The sequence below is a fragment of the Camarhynchus parvulus genome, chromosome 6 (assembly GCF_901933205.1).
Source record: "Camarhynchus parvulus chromosome 6, STF_HiC, whole genome shotgun sequence".
In the NCBI taxonomy this organism is placed as follows: Eukaryota; Metazoa; Chordata; class Aves; order Passeriformes; family Thraupidae; genus Camarhynchus; species Camarhynchus parvulus.
The window spans coordinates 19,951,617-19,968,360 of record NC_044576.1 but is presented as its reverse complement, the minus strand read 5'-3'; the positions used below and the strand labels follow the sequence as shown (position 1 = coordinate 19,968,360).

Sequence of the window (16,744 nt, the reverse complement as noted above, 5' to 3'; positions counted from 1 at the left end):
TAACTCACGGGCACCCCTCAGGGCCAGGGGCGGTGACGAATGGAGGCCGCGGCCCCGCCGCTGCCCGCCCGCAGCGCCCCGGGACTGCTCCCGCCGGGCCCTCAGCGTGAGGGGAAGGCAGAGCCGGGGCAGCCCCCGGGCCTGGCCTGGAAAACCTCGGGAAGACGGGAGTGAGGGGTACGGGCAGCGCGAGTGGAGATAAGGACGTGACGCCGTCCTGCTCCTTAGAAAATACACACCGGGACTAGTTCTGCGATTTAAAAGTTATTTATTTTCTCTGATTAAGCATTCAAGTTCCGTTTGGGTTTTTATCTGTAGAATCGTACAAACACGATTTTTGTCTGCGGAACGAGGGAAATAATTTTCATGCATAACAGTGAGATGCACAATTCTTCACATTGTTACAGGGAAGAACAGCAAACCTTGTATCATATAGCACCAAGAAGAATTTTAATTACAGTGTGAAAGAAAGGTACCATAAAAGCTTCTTGTTTCATGGTATATCATTTAGGCTGACGTTTTTACTCTGATATGCTGTTTTCCAAGCAACAAAAATTAAGCTTCTCATTAAAAAATTAAAATATACGTGTTTAAAAACTTTGCACTTTCCAAAAATTAAGATATTAGATTTTACTTATTTTCTTGCATAGCATATTCTGACCTTTGAAACAGATAAGAAAATCTAACAAAAGAAAAAACCCAGCCCAAAAAAATTAATTCTTCCTTTCCTAGTCTTCCCTTACTCTAGCCTGGTCAAACAGCAGGAACTAATTATTGAGTATGTACAACTACATCATGCACTTGCACATTCCTCTGAAAATTTAAGCCTACAGTCCTGCTCCTTTATTTATTACTATTAAAATGGCACTAAAGAGTTCAAAATTTACTGTCCAGTAAGTCACTTCTACTTGACTTTCAAAAATATTTTGGGAAGTGCCAGCTCAAAAGACTCAACAAGTGACCCCAAAATTCATACTTCAGGTCTTTCACTCTCTTGTATCACCATAAATAAAACACCCAGTTCTGTTGTTCATTTCAAAGATGAAGAACTAGATGTGACTAGCAATTTCAAATACATATGCACATCCATTACCTGCAGGCACAGGTAACTGGTTGGAAATAGCTTTAATTAATGCACTATAAATACTGCAAAAGAGGAGATATATTAAACTTCCTTTTTGATAAGAAAAAGGTAGTAACATGTGACATTAAATTGAGCCAAAGGAAAGACCTGTTGAGTAAGGAAATGTGACTTGATGGAGTTGCTGCTCAAGAACAGAACTTTACACTTGCCCAAAGCATCCAAGATTGCCAGGGGCCAGTAAAGGCAGGATCACTCTCCTCTCCTGAGAGCTTTGGCCATTCTCACTTTCAGGACCAGGAAGAAACATCACAAACAGTGCTGAGCTGCTGGGGCTCTGTGGGTGCTGCAGTGCTCCCCACTCTCATTACAGCTCCCCAAACTGGGCACTCTCTCCTGCAATGCCAGAGCACCAGGACTATGCAGTGCTGCCAGGACATTTCTAGTATGGCTTCTGGGGCCACCTCAGCATGTTCAGTGCACCAGAAATTACCACCAGCCTAAGTAGAATAATTTATTAACTGTGCTATCCCTTATAGTCTTATTTATTATACACATAAATTGACAATTGGCTTTGATTTTGAGTTGCAATCAATTTTCTGAACAACTGCTTCCTCTGAGCTGCTGGTCAACCAGATCTATTAAATCTTTCCACATAGTTTTGAGGAGGCATATTACTTACTTCAGCTTAAGAAAAAGTGCCAGATTCATTACACTACAAATGCATACTTCACAAAAGTATGCACAAAAGACAGACATTATTGTTTTGCTTGCATGGTGTATGGTGGCTCCAGGGGATTAGCAAGGCAGCTCCTCTGGCATCTTTGTAACATCTCTATCACAGATCTCTGTGACACCATTGCCAAATTAAAGCTCAGTCCACCAATCTGTGAAACTGTGAGACTCTGATTATTTCTATCCAAGAAAGAATGTATCTATCTATATAGATACTTGTGTAATATTTCTATCCTGTAAGTGGATTTCAGATCAAAACAAAGACATCAATGTCGCAAGGCTTCCAGGACTATTAGCTATTCAAAAAGTATTTAAGATTATTTTAAATGACCAGCCAAGAGTTTATGCCAAAACCATTGTTAAGATATACATATTCTGTAATCTAGGGCTATCAGTACACTACAAGGCAACACATTTACTCCAGCTGTCAGGCCAGCTTAAGGATTTAGTTATCAATTATCTCAACTGCCTTTTTTTTTTGTGTGTGTCTGTTGGGTAGAAAATGTAGAGCTAATAAAGTCAATGAGAAATTCTGATAATTTTATTCTGTTGCTTTCAAAGAAAATTAGGACTGTTTAGACACTGTCCTGAAATTAAGGTCTTGTCTTCACTCTAAATTACTCAACATTTAAAAAAAGCCTAACACATATTATTAGCTGTACAGCACCACAGTTGTGCATTGGTAGTTCACACAGTAACACGACCCCTTTTCCCAGGAATTTATAATTTTTACACAATGACATGACAGACAGACATGGTTATCAGACAAGAAGTGCAAAATGGCATGCAACTCATATGCATTATCTTCCATTTCAACATCATTTTTATGAAGTGGCTCACAGTGTGGGCCAGCAGCCCAGCTCACACTTACACTTTGTATACATTGAGCTCAATACAATCTTTTGCATTTTCACATTCATAGCATCTTTAAACTAACAATTACTGACATTTAAATGCAAGTGGACAATCCAAACTACAAGCATTCTTTATATATGCATTCTTCAAGTTACACAGAGCCTACAAGCCATTCCACTCTTAAATATTCTACTCTTCCTACTTCCAGGGAAAGGCTACATAAGGTACATTTTTCTTAGCTTATTCACAGCAATAGAATCATGTTGTGCATACATCAGCAGATGTCTCCTGCTGCAGTTGAGTAGCACCTGCTTTCAAATTATTTCTGCAATCATTTTACTTGCTTCAATCTCCCACTTTGCTGAGCTCCAGCAGCAGCCCAGGGTGGCTCTCCAGGCTTGGACATACTGTAGGTGCCATCTTTGTTTAACTTCATGGGTAAAGCTTCCCAGGGTTAGAAGACAAACTCTAATCACGGAAAATATATCCTAGGGCACATGCATGATGCCTGCACACAGTGTGTGCCAGTGCTAAAGGGACACCAGTGACACTTTGGGCTGGTGTGTAAATGGCAGTGTCAGCTCACCTCACCTTGGCAGGGAGATGTCACGCAAGGTGAGGTGAGCAGCAGCCATCTCTGCCTTTGAAGGTGACACACAGAGTGGCAGAACTAAGCAATCAGCTTGTGGAGATGACAGATCAAGTTATATATACAGATTCCTGTCTTCCAAAAATACATTTAATGCTGCAGAATTGTCACTATTACTTTCTCTTCCTACAATCTTATCTGGAAATAATCTGTGAACAGAATTATTTGCATAGATTTTTCAGACTCTCGAAACTTCTGTCTTAACAGGTATGTGCCAGTGAACGATATAGGTATCTCCCAGTCAAAACAAATAACTTCACTTGGACTAATGGGTTTTAAGAAATTGGTTGTTAAAAACACTTCTATGCCTCAGGCCCTGCAGAACTCTTAGCAGGCTGTAATGCCAATGGGATAAAGTGAGGAGGTGCTGAACTTTTTGACAGGTGACTGACTCCAGAGCACTGATGGGCACTAAGCCTGTGAACTTCCCTGGCTTTCACATACATGTACAAATAACTGTTTGGGTTAAAATTTGTCCTGCTAAACTTAATTCATTCCAAAGCCAGCTGGAAAGTTTAAAAAAGACTAAGTGAACCATTTTTAAGCACTATTACTGTGAAATGTTTACATATTTCTGGTGTTTTACACTAGTTCCAACATTGCCGTGTCAAGTGCACCACTTTTAGTACTACTCAGGAAATTTCTAAGATCTCTGTACACTAAAAGGCATCACACCTAAAATTTACATCTTCAAAGGGCTGCCTTTTCACTGACATCTGCACACCCAGATTTTCTACATTCAATACCCCACAATACCATTTCTGCACATGCTCTGAAATGACTCAGCCTTAACCATGTAAAATGCACTAGTATTGGTCTCCTACATCTGCCTGGAACTCACAAATAGCTTGTCTTCCTTCTCTGCCATCACAGGAGTCCATCCTTTACAACAGACTTCATATTAAACATATGCTCTTCTATACACAACACAGTGGTTAGCTGGAGTTACCACAGCATCAACCTCATTTCCATTTTCTATTAGATTCTTCACTAGCCTGTTCTTCCCACTTTCCAGGTTACTAACAGGCTGAGGACCTCCTCACTGCCCTCTGTGGAACCTGAGCTGATTCTGTAAGTGTTCCCCACCAGAGCAGATGTGTGTTTGAGCCCAAATGTACCACACGACACCCAGTTCTGTGTATGGGTGGGGGGAGGGCTGGAAAGGGTCCTGAGTTCCAGCTGCTGCTCCAGTGAAATTTTACAAGCCTTTGGTAGTCACTGGAGAAGTACCACAACTCCTTGCTTCCCTTTTTGAAAAGAAAGCTGAGCAGACAGTGAAAATCTGTAACAGGAATCTGATGCAGAAGGAAGCACATCTGACACCCAGTAAAGTGGTGGCAAATCCTCAGAAAGATGTAGGATTTAAACTTGGATGCCTCTCTCTGGAGCTTCCCAAAGGCTAAGCCTGGTCATTTCCTTGCACTTGGAGCAATCCCATCCATTGTATCTTCCCCCACCCATTCCACAGTCAAGGAATTTAACTGGGAATTTTGCACTGCACCACTAAAGACAGTCTTAAAAATTAACAGTGGCAAATGCTAAGCAGTGCAATGTCCACATCCTTTAATGCTGCACTTGGGCTAAGAAATGTTAATTTAGAAAGCCATAAATATTTTTCTTAAATTCTGTTTAGATGCTAGTTCAAGTAAGTTGATTTAATTGTGACAATCTCCTGGGCCTTAGGCCTTGTACACTTTGCTCCTTTGAACTGCAATTCAAATTTCACCCACTATTACCATTATGTTCCACCCACAACATATACTGTAACTTATATTCTTTGAATGGTAAATAGAAACGTTTCAAATAAAAGCCTTTCAGCAGAATCTGTATAGGCCTGGCTTCTTTTAAAATTCCAAGGTACAAAAGGGGCCCGACTTTCTGATCTCTTCTGGCTTTAAAATACCCAGAGGTGCTTTGTATTAGCAACAATATTTAAAACTGACTTGCAAACCAAATATTTCAGAGCTGGATTTGAATATTACGTTAGGTATGAGCTCTAGCAAAGGCCCCAGTGTCACTGTGGATGACCATGTCAGCTCAATGGTCACCTACTGAAAGAACATGGGAAAAATGTACAAAAACATAAAAGATAATGGTTTTTCACTTTACAGCAGACCTACAGTAAAAGCACACTAACCAGTTAAGTAGGCAAGAAAAGGTAAAATTCTGCTGATCCTGTTTTAAAACAAGAGCTAGATAATAATAAATGAAGTTAAAAAGGTGTGTAACACTTTTCCAGACACTATGATTATACTGTGGAACACATTATCAATAAGGGCTGCTCACATTCAAGCACTTAAATAATCTGAACAAGCTCAAGCATTCTTTTATGGCTAATAGTATTAGTTAAAGTAGATTTACAAGACAGTAAAGTCAGTAAGTCAAGATTTGCACCAACCCCTAACAACTGGGATTGGACAAAGCCCTGGTGTTGGGGACAAGTAATTTTCCAGGTGAGCTGTTGGAATTTCTTTCTCCCCTGAGAGTAGCAGCCACTCTTCCCAGTGCCAAGGACAAAACCTGTCTCTCTTAATGTTACTCACTGTCATGTATTACTTCAAGGAGTCCCCTCAGACTTGTATCTTTATGCTGCTAGAACTGACATTATTTACTACTTTAACAATCACACACTCCTCACCTTCTGAAATGTAGTCTTTTGGCGTGCATAGAACAAAGAAAATGACCAGGCAAAGTAATTTCTCCAAAGCAACACCGTAAAGCTGCACTAGGTAAGATTCAGTCTGGCTGCAGCCTTGCCCTAAATGTACAGTTTCAGATAATTAAAATTCTGTCTTGTGCAAATATTTCTACCTTTATATTACTAAGTTTCTCATACACTTAGAGGGCAACAGAGGTGGATCTACCTAAGAGGTGTGGGATGCCGTGTGGGGAAGTTCTCTGAAACTCCCCAAGAAGTGCCTGGGAGCACTTCTGCAGCAATGCTATTTGGCCTAAACTAGTCCAGCTGGAGAGCAGAAAATCCCATTTAATGTCTAATAAAAAACATGCACAGACTGACAGATGTAACATTACCAGTATGCAAAAATTAAAATGAAACAAATTAAGAACTCCAAACATTAAATTCAGATTGTTTATTGTAAACAGAATAACTCTAGCACTCTGTCATACTGGCTGTGTCACATGCACCCAATTCCACATCAACTGCTTAAAATAGCACTTGCAAAAATTACAGTTATGTAATAATAATTTATGTTTTCTTACATAAACTAATTAACAAGCACTACAATTGAATTACAGTGTATTCTAGGTAGTTCTTTATTGCTTGTAGACACTGCAGCTTTGGATCCATTAGAATGAACCCATTAGTATGCCTGAGTTTATCAAAATTTACTGCTATATCAAACTCAGAAACTGTAAAATGCTGGAGAACACTTAAAAGCAATTAAGAGTTGTTGGAAAACTACATGGGTTTCCACATCCAGTCACAGAACTTTGAGGGTATACATTTTTTCCTCTGGAAAACATGATTTGTGAGCTTGTGTTAGATACACTACTATTCCAATTTATTTATAATCTGTTAAGAGTTGATAATACTTCCATGAATATATATATATTTATTTTTACACACAATAGGAGCCATTTCATTATATTCACCATAAGAGTGGTATGTTTAAATACTAAATCCCAAAATATATATTTTTATACTATGTTGTCAAACTTTTAATATATATAATACAAATACTTTTACTAAAGGAAAACTATAAACAAAAGTGAAATACAAGAGGGCAAAAAGCCTCATGAGAAGGATCCATGAAAAATGTGAGCAGAGACATCTTTACTGGTTTTGTTTAGACTGCATTTATTTTTTTTTCTCTTCATCAGGCTAAAAAAGATGCTATTGGCCTTCCTTGGCAACAGGTTACATCACAAACTCTCACTAAATTTATTAAAAAGATACGGAAACATGTACCATTAACCTTTGAAACAACTTTTAAATGCACCATATTTACTCAGTTAGAAGAGACTCTCAAACCCAACTTAAAGGCCCTTTCCCTGTCAAGCATTCATTTAATTTGGCCTCAGAGCCAATGTAAGAACCAACATTGATTCAATCACAGAACAGCCCTATTGACTACACCAGGATTCTGATGTTTGACACACATGCCTGTCACATCAGGGCATTACCTGCAGGCTCATTTAGTAAGAAGCAAATTCTCACTAACACCTCTGATAAGCAGATTTTGTATCTTCAGAGCTTTACATACTCTCTCCTGTCCGAGTAAGTGCCATCTCTTTTATGTATTACAGAGGTAGGAGAACTTCATGCTCCTTGCCTTTTCCTATTTGGGTGCTGTCCCAAGCACCAGACCACTCCGCAGAAGTCAGTAAAGTTGGTGAGACACCTTATATTGTTTTATCATTTTACTACATTATGGAATATACATATCTATCTATATATATAAACATTATTTCAGCATAGTTCTTGATCCTTCTGAGTTCTGCCTTCTTCCCAGAAGCAGGAGCAAACCCTTTGTGATGTAACCTGAAGCACAAGCAGTGCTGTAGCACTGCTACCCCAGCACTGCACTGTCCCAAACACCATGAAGGACAAGAAGGACCCACACAAGTACCAAAATAATGATGTATCTGACTCATTAGAGAGCCCCTATTTGACATGCACCTGTTCTTGAGTAAAGAACTTGTGTATGTTTAAAGTTATTTGCACTAATGAGTGCTTTGCTGGACTGAGACCCAACATAACACGTGAGGCAAAACAGACTGAGTTCTCCATCAGCACATATGCAACTGAAAACAAAAAATGACACCAAAGAAAGTATTTGATATACCAAATGGACAGTTCACAGTAATGCTATAAAACTGAACAGGATGTTGACAGTATCAAGAGACTGGGACAACACTTTTGGTAACAGAAGTAAGATGCACTAATAAAGTGTTTCCAGCATTTTACTAGTTTTAATATAAAATGTCCCCAAATTTGTATAGAAAGATTAAAATCATGCCCTTATCTTCAATTATTCTCATTAAGACAATTCTCTCACCTATTACTGTGTTGTCAAATTTCCTTTTTTCAGCCCCACTGGTCTTCATAAAACTTAAATAGAAAATATGTTGGTTGCATTAAGGATCAATTAAAAAAGTATCATTCAACACGTCACTTCAAAAAAATGTGAAAGTATCTATTTTTAAGAAAAATTGTTGACCCCATCCCAAAAAGGACTTACTTATCTCACCCCCTCCAAATCCCAATAAGATAATTATTGGGATACTGAACGGTGTTTTTCAGGAGTAACAAGCACATTTCAAGCAACTTCGTTTGCTCTGGAGGGTTATTTCATCAAAATGTAATTCTGAAGGGATATGTTATTTTAAAAATATACTGCATCTACAAGTTTTTTATTATTATTGTTGTTTTAGTTGATTTTGGTTTTTAACAGGTTGTCTGTAATATAAATGACACATGACCACAACTGATTTTTATATACCCTCTATCCCTAACACACAACTAATGTCAAATGAACCAAGGAGGAATTTGGGACTTTCATAATGAACAGAACCATTTATCCCAATGATCTTTAATAATTTTGTTCATCACAAAGTCCCCTGAAACCACGTCAGTACTGATCATTTGCATTTCTTCATCCATTGGGGTTCTTCACAGTTTTGCAGCCATGAAATTGATATGTGGTTTCACCAGAGGGAAGAGCGGCAGACTGCGCTTGAATTCTGTCATATTTTCAATCACACTTGGCTGCAAAGAAGCGCATGCAAGAAAAAGTCTGCTCAGTATCTTCAATCAGAAAAGTGGCAAATTCCTTTGTGGCTTTTCACTTCAACTGTTGCTACAGCTACATATAAATGTAACTCCCTTGCTCTTTTCTACAATATTAGTGATTCATACTTCATTATTACATTATTATCTCCAAAATACAATGTTATTTCTTATTGAACAACCAGTTTGATATTTATATAATTCAAACAGCTATAATGCAGTAACTGCATTGCTATCTTCATCAGAATCTCTAATAAATGCAGAGCTGATATTTTCATTTTCATTCTACTTCAGAGTACACCCCCCGTCCTTTAAACACCAGACAAAGATCATAACCACAATAGCTATTCTATGCACTATTATTTTTAGAGGCAGTAACAAAGTAAGCTTCTAATATTTCAGTCATAATGGCTAATATATCCTCATCCTATTCATACAGAAATTTCTGCTCATGGCAATTATTTCACCTGACAGGTGAAATCATGTTCTTCTGATGAAGAACACAGACCTACCACACTGTGAAAAGTTAATTACCTGTTGGGACAAACACTGCCATCCTTCAAGAAAAGTAACTGAAGGTCCAATAAGGGCCCAGTGCTGTCCCATCCAACACAGAGAAATCTGTAATACTTGTATGAATAGAATTTGCCAAGTTGTTTCCTCCACAATTAAACACATTGACAGGAATGTGCTTTAATATTTTAGGCGTTAAGAAAATGACCAAGTAGTTGGTTTTGCTGTTGCTCTGGGGTTGGTAGGTTGTTTGGGTTTTTTTAAACAGAGAGGATAAATTTGTTGATGCATATGCATCTCTATCTTGACACCTGATTTATCTGGTCCTATACAATCAGTATTTTCAGACAATCATCTGTATTTTATCCACAGTGCAGATACCCAGTGCAGTTTACTACTGCTACTAGCTTTTGTTTCAGAGGACTAAAAAGAATCAAGGAAAAAGGACAAATTAATAAAAAGAAAAATCAGCAAAATCCCTGTTGTTAGTGAGAACAAAAATGCAGGTAGAAAAGAGCTAAAACATCAGCCCCATGACAGCACCAATTTCCAGAGGCCTGTTTCTCCCTATAAACTTGTACTTAATGATACAAAACCTCTAGGTTAAGAATTCAGGCTAGGATTTTTTTTTTGTGTTCTTTTTACCTGTGGTAGTGGTGGTGCTGGTGCCAGGTTCACATCATTTTGGCATGGAAATTCTCCAACAACAGGGCCTATTTAACATCAGAAAAATTAATTTGGGACCATAATTTAATGACTATTTTCATGTAACTGATTAACTGTTTTCTCTTATAAGACAGGTATCTAAATAAAGCATCTTCATTTAAATATTTAAAGTCAAAATTTTTAAATATTTAAATTTTGAAGTATCACTAAATAAGGTTTTATAAAAATTTTGCTTTTATATTACAAGTCTATCTTTAGAAATACAGATATGAATCCATTATTTTATCTGAAAACATGAGCTGAGGTAGTGGCTTTTAATCATTTTACTTACACATAAAGAAAATGTAGAAATAAAAATTGCTAATCTGTTGATCAATCAGTACTTAAAACTCTTTCTCAGTACAAATTATGAGAACAGAAGCAAATGCCAGTGATACATACAAGAGCAGTGCAAGAACAGCACATCATTTGATAAGGACACGCCTACAGAAGTGTAGAGGTTTCTCCAGGCACCAAAAATCTGGACAGCAACCCCAAGTATTCCCTGCCTATACCCATGCATGTCCTGCTCCAATTACCCCAAAACTTATTTTTGCATTTCTAATATATTTTTTTTTCATGGCATAAAAGAGGCCAAATGCCAGATTAAAAGATTTAGGACTGAGGAGCTGTTTTAGGACTTGTTATAATTTCTGTAAGCAATCACTTGTCAAGTTGTCTTGCAAGTTCACCCTTGTCTTGGGAAGATACCATTCCAAGCAAGTAATACCCATCTGGCAATACAATTACTACACTTTTAAGTAGTCTTCTTTAGACAGGAAAAGTTTTAGAACTATTTGTATTTAGCAATCACCAGTCATGAAAACTGGAAGGGTGCTTTGAAGCAAGTCTTCCTTACTCAGCTGCAAAGCCACAATTTCTACACTACCATAAAAATCAGTCCTGAGGCAGAAGGGAGTTTTCATGACATGCATGCAGTATGAACTTCTCTCTGTATTACACACCAGCTTTTAATATTTTTGACTTTGCAAACAAATGTTTGTTGGAATTTAAGTCCAGTATAAAATGGTGAAGGATTTGCAAACAAAACCTTAGTTTTTCCTCTCAGTTTATTCCTATTAACCAGAAACACTTCTAGCCTTTTCCTTCTTGAATTCTAAAATGGAACAATACCATTTAGAATGCACAACCGATCTATATTACTTCAAAATAAAACCTAAATAAAAGGTGACCTTCTTAAGTTTAAATAAAATGTTGAACATTCCAAGAGGTTTTTGGGTTTTGTTTGTTTTCCCCTTTGAGGGTGCTCGAATACTATTGTGGACATTCATTGCTAGTTTGGCAAAAAAATGCCCACACTGGATTGGTAACTGCACATTCTAATTTTGGGCTGGTTGGGAGTTTTTCTCCCCTGTCGGACAATTACAAATTTTAATGTTTGTTTTAAAATATCTTGTTGAAAACAGAAATGCAATTTTAGGATATATTGTTTTATTATCAATATACTTCAGAACATTGATAAGCTGAAAAATTTGTCTAAAAAATCAACAAAAAATCTGAAGCACCCATGGGAAGTACACCTAGGATAAAACCCATCTTCTTCCTCTGAAAGGTACATCATGTCCAAAGCTGAGTTTTCTTACAGTGCATTTGTATGATATAACATGGCTATCTGCGACTATGACTTGCTGAAACAGGAATTAAATTAAACAGGATTATATATTATATTCAGCACAATACTTACAGGAATCCATTTCCCGTGCAAGGACATGTACTGATACCTTGTGTCTTCTGGGAGCATCTATTGCCAACAGCACCTACAGTAAAAAATATCAAGTCCTTCAGGTGTAGGAAGTATTCCTTAGACATTATAAAATAGTAAAAAACCAAGAGCATTTAAATTTTAATTTAAACCTTAAAACAGGGGATGAATTTTGGGATGTGCCTTCAACTACTACTAAAAGTCATCCATACAGTACTCCTGAATTATTTTACAATCAAGTTAAGTAATTCATGTACTGCTTGGAAATCAGAAAAACTGTAAGTAACAGAAATTTAGCCTTTAACTATCATAGTATCAGGAATGCAACCTAAAATCTCTGCAGAACTTTCAGTCCCTAGGCCTCCTGGAAGCACATCATCCTGAACACAATCATTAAATTCAGCTGGACTATCCAATCTAGCCTGTTATTTCTGCTGTGGAATGATGGATAATCATGTATTGAGCATTGGTGTAAGCAAAATAGTAGATATTCCTACAAACCCAGAATATGCATACTCATTCAAAAATTCTCATTTATTAAACAACAGGTACTGAAATTCCATTTACTAAGTTTGCATTTACTGCATGACTTCACGTATGCTATCGTACTATTAAAAAAATTAAAAGTAAACAACCCTCTCTGCCCAAGAGAGGAAAAAAGAAGACAGACACACACATGCCCATGCTTCTTCACAGGCAGAAGTTTTTCCATCCAATAATGAATTCTGAAGACATTAAGTTGATCTCATTTTCCAGAGAACTCCCTGAGCTACCAGCTACTCCATAAGTAATGAAACTCCATGAGCACTTGGCAATATAGTGAAATACCATCGTCTATTACACATTACAAACCAGACAGAATGATGCCCAAGTTTTTTTTATACTGGTGGGGGGTGACACAAACAGGACAGGGACACATTTGAATCACTTACATTGGATATCCATCTAAGTTAAAATGTACATTTACTGCATCATTATGCTGTTCCTTTGCTCTGCCTAACCATTAGAGGAACAAAACCCCCTACTGATTTACAGTGAACAAAGCTTTAAAAATATCTGTTTCATTCACAATTCATTCCCATAAAATAAGCTGAATCACTGATTGGTTGAAGAAAAAGATAAAAGAACAAATGTGCAATTTTGACCAGGCTTGGTCATAGAGCAGCACATTTTATATCCATAAAGAAAATATAAATGAAACAAGAATAAGAGCCAGCAAGGAAAAAAACACAACAAAATCCTATCATGCTGTGCAATTTTTACAGTTGCTATTAAACTAAGTAATATTCGGGAAATAAAAGATACCAGCATTAATTTTACCACCTACCTAGAACAGGTGTCAGTATATCCCTTCAGAGCATGCACAAATAAGATTCAGTTGTACCTCCATCTCATTCTAAGTAACATTTTAGCTGCATGACTAACTTACCTTGTAGAACTGTATAATGTCATCCTTGGTCAGGGTCTTTAGATAAGCCACTTCAATATTATCTGCACAACAACAGTACAAATTAGAGTAAGTCTGCAGATCACAGCTGGTTATTAGCACACTGCTTATACAAAGTACACTTCTTTCAAATTCAGATGCTGTAATTGATGGCAAATGAAAAGCTTTTCATTGTTATCTTTCAAGTTAATACTTGCTTCACTAAAAGTGACAGTAGAACCTTGGCAGAAAATTGTAGTTCAATGAGTCTACTTGATTTGACTTACTAAAAAATGCATGTTTGAAGAATACTGATTGCACTGTGGGATATTCAGCAGCTAAAATAGATATGCCTGCTCTTGTATATTATCTTCAAATCAGTTACACATTTCTAATGCAGACTGGCTTTTATTCACAGTTAGGAAAAAGGATGGTAGGACATACTTTTACAGCAATGTTAAGGAATGGCGCCTACATACCCCTTAACAAGTAGTCACACCTTTAAGATATCTGGGGACAATGTGTTTCAGTTGCCACATTCCTTCATATTAATTAAACTGTCATGGACTAATCACCTAATATAAGTGCTGCTTAAGCAGGAAGGTCTCCTGTAGGCGTGCTTGCTTTTCTTAGGATTAGCAAGAAGATCAAGGAAGAAACGTGCAAGAGAACAGAGAGCAAACAAGCCTGTAATGCAGGCTCTAAGCAATATGAAGTTCTATATGGAGGAACAAAAAAATCAACAATACAGTTTGGAAAACTAGGTAAGATTTGGGAGAAAACAGTAAAAGTTGTAATATTAAAAGTGTACAAACAAAAAAATCCTTTCACTGCTTAAGGCTGGAATATGAATTTCTGATTTTGACAATTCTAGTCATTAAAATAATTAATGACATAAAATTATTAGTGGGCAGAGAGGAATTAAAGATATAGAAGTCAAGGGAAATAATAAGAAGAATTTAGGTATTAAAAATATGGCTACACTTAATCAGACATTCCAAAGAGATATTATTGATCCAATTATGGTATAAACAGAAACACTTAAAGCTGAAAAACCCCACACTATTTCATCAGACACTAAAAAAAGTACTTGAAGTGATAAGTTTCAATTCCACTTCTTATGCTCAGGCATGAAACTTTTCAGTAGCTCTTATTCTCTCTACACCAAGCTAAATGACAAGTCAAAACTCTTCATTATTAATCAGCTCAGTGAGTCATCATGAAGCAAAAAGACTGTATTTGCTATCATGGAAAGCCAATATGGTACACATAATGCAGAAGAGAAGTCACAGAATACAGAATGAGTTTTATGGAGGAAGCATATTATGCATGAAGACAGAAAATTAAAGCTGTGAATAAGAGTCGAGACATGAAGCTGTCAGGAAAAACTGATCTGTACATAAAATTATTTTTTTAATGTTAGAAACTGTATTACTAATGTGTCTAACTGTATTAGCAATGTATCTCAGTTTGGTTTTTTTTTAATTTAAAATACATTTTAAAAGTATTTAAACAAATACAACTTAAATATTGCGTAAGACCACACAGTAAATAAATGTCAGTCCATTTCCAGTAATAATACTAGAAGCTGGATCTCATTTGGTCTCCTACAAACCTATAACCTTCAAAGCACCATAGATGAAAAAAACAAAAAAAATTAGTGTTTCTTCAAACCCACTCTAAGCTGAGACAGACTGCATGTTAGTTTAGTTAAGATACTTGCTGTTGCCTCTGTCAGCACTCCCTCAAAACAACTGCACAATGCAAAGAGAAACAGGGTTCAGATAAATGTGTGTACTGTCAGGGATGTCAGTGTGTTTCTGCCTGCATCACAGGGAAATAGTAAATTATGTATAGGCTGTGTAAAAGTTTAAGTTGTTCCCAAATGAATATGACACTCAACACTCACAAATGCAGCCAAACTTCAGTTTTAAAGGAATTACCATTTGTCTTACCTCTGTCAAAGTTATACTGCTGGGAAATGATTTCTCCCCAGTATTTAGCACATTCTGCAGACAGCTTCTTTGGTTTGTCTAGACGACGAATTGCTAAAGCTTGGATGTGTTTTTGGAAGGCCTCTTCTGTCATGTCTTCTATGCATTTCTCCATAGTCTTTAAGAATGCTTCAACTCTGCTCTCTAAATAGTGTGGTGGCTTTTCAGATTGGATAATAAATCGCAGTCCTTGGATGCCATTTGCCCGACGTGGGCCACTGAACACAATGTAACCTTGGCAAAACAAGAACAGCCACAAATGAAAAGAAATCCTTTGTCACAGCATTGAATTTGCCAAATGCAGCATGTTTGGCAAGAAGGCAATTTTATGCTAACTTAATTCTGTATTATAAATAAAATAATGTGTTTTCAAAAGGTGACACTGTATTTTTTTAGAACATCTTTATTTCACTGAGGTCAATATCAATTTAGGGGAGGAGCAAGGAGGAGATGAGGCACACTAAGACAAAACAAAAGCAATTCTGTCATCAGGATCGGGTTATCAGAAATGAAGCTGTACCCTACTGCTTCATTAGACTCAATATTAGAAACTTACTATTTTTTCACAACATCCAATCTGAATTCTCTTTGCTGTAATGTAAGATCACTACTTCCCATTTTACGAGTTAGATAAAGTATTATTCCCTTACTTTTTGTTGCATGATTTTCTAATCTGAACAACTAATCCTCTCTTCAGTCTTCCTCTACCCTTTTAATAGCAAATCTATCACATAACAGTCTTTTAAATGCTGTTTTATAGTTTTCTTACGGTTTCCTGATGCTCATGTCAAAGCTGGTTACAGTATTTCAAAGTTTTTATCTGAACAATTTAGGAGTATTACTGTGAGTGCATCTTGAATGTTTCCATTTATATATCCCAGCATTTTACACAGCAGCATGACACTGCTGATTTATGCCCTACTTCTGATCCACTGTACCCTGCAGAGTTTTCTACAAAACTGCTACCTAGCCAGTTGCTTCCTGGCTTCTATCTGTGCCATTGGTTGTTCCTGCCAAACTGTTCCTAACAAATTGCATCTTGTCTTCATTCAAGTCATGTTTTCAAAATGTCAAACTAATTTTAAATTCTAACTCTACCTCCCACACACTTGCAGCCTCTCCCAAATTAGTATTATCTGAAAATTCAGTGAATACCCTCACTCTTCTATCATCCAGAATTTTAGTGAATACAGCATGGAACAATGGATCAGAGCAGAGCTCTGTAGAACACCATTTTCCAAATGAACTATTCTCTATTCTCCAGTCATGACCTTCCAAACTCCTGTACCGAAATGTGTAGTTTTTCCACCC

General features: G+C 37.0%; 1 protein-coding gene across 3 annotated transcripts in view; it reads right to left on the bottom strand.

The window, feature by feature from the left end:
- Positions 1 to 6,397: 6,397 nt before the first annotated feature.
- IDE (insulin degrading enzyme) overlaps positions 6,398 to 16,744 on the bottom strand; it is a 54,122-nt gene continuing 43,775 nt past the window's right edge. For all 3 annotated transcript variants that reach the window (XM_030951678.1, XM_030951680.1, XM_030951677.1), the window contains exons 21-25: positions 15,395 to 15,667; positions 13,443 to 13,504; positions 11,996 to 12,068; positions 10,231 to 10,298; positions 6,398 to 9,051 (exon numbers count right to left, since the gene is read on the bottom strand). In XM_030951678.1, the coding sequence (XP_030807538.1) occupies positions 8,956 to 9,051; positions 10,231 to 10,298; positions 11,996 to 12,068; positions 13,443 to 13,504; positions 15,395 to 15,667 (572 nt within the window). In that variant the 3' untranslated portion in view covers positions 6,398 to 8,955. The remainder of the gene's footprint in view (positions 9,052 to 10,230; positions 10,299 to 11,995; positions 12,069 to 13,442; positions 13,505 to 15,394; positions 15,668 to 16,744) is intronic.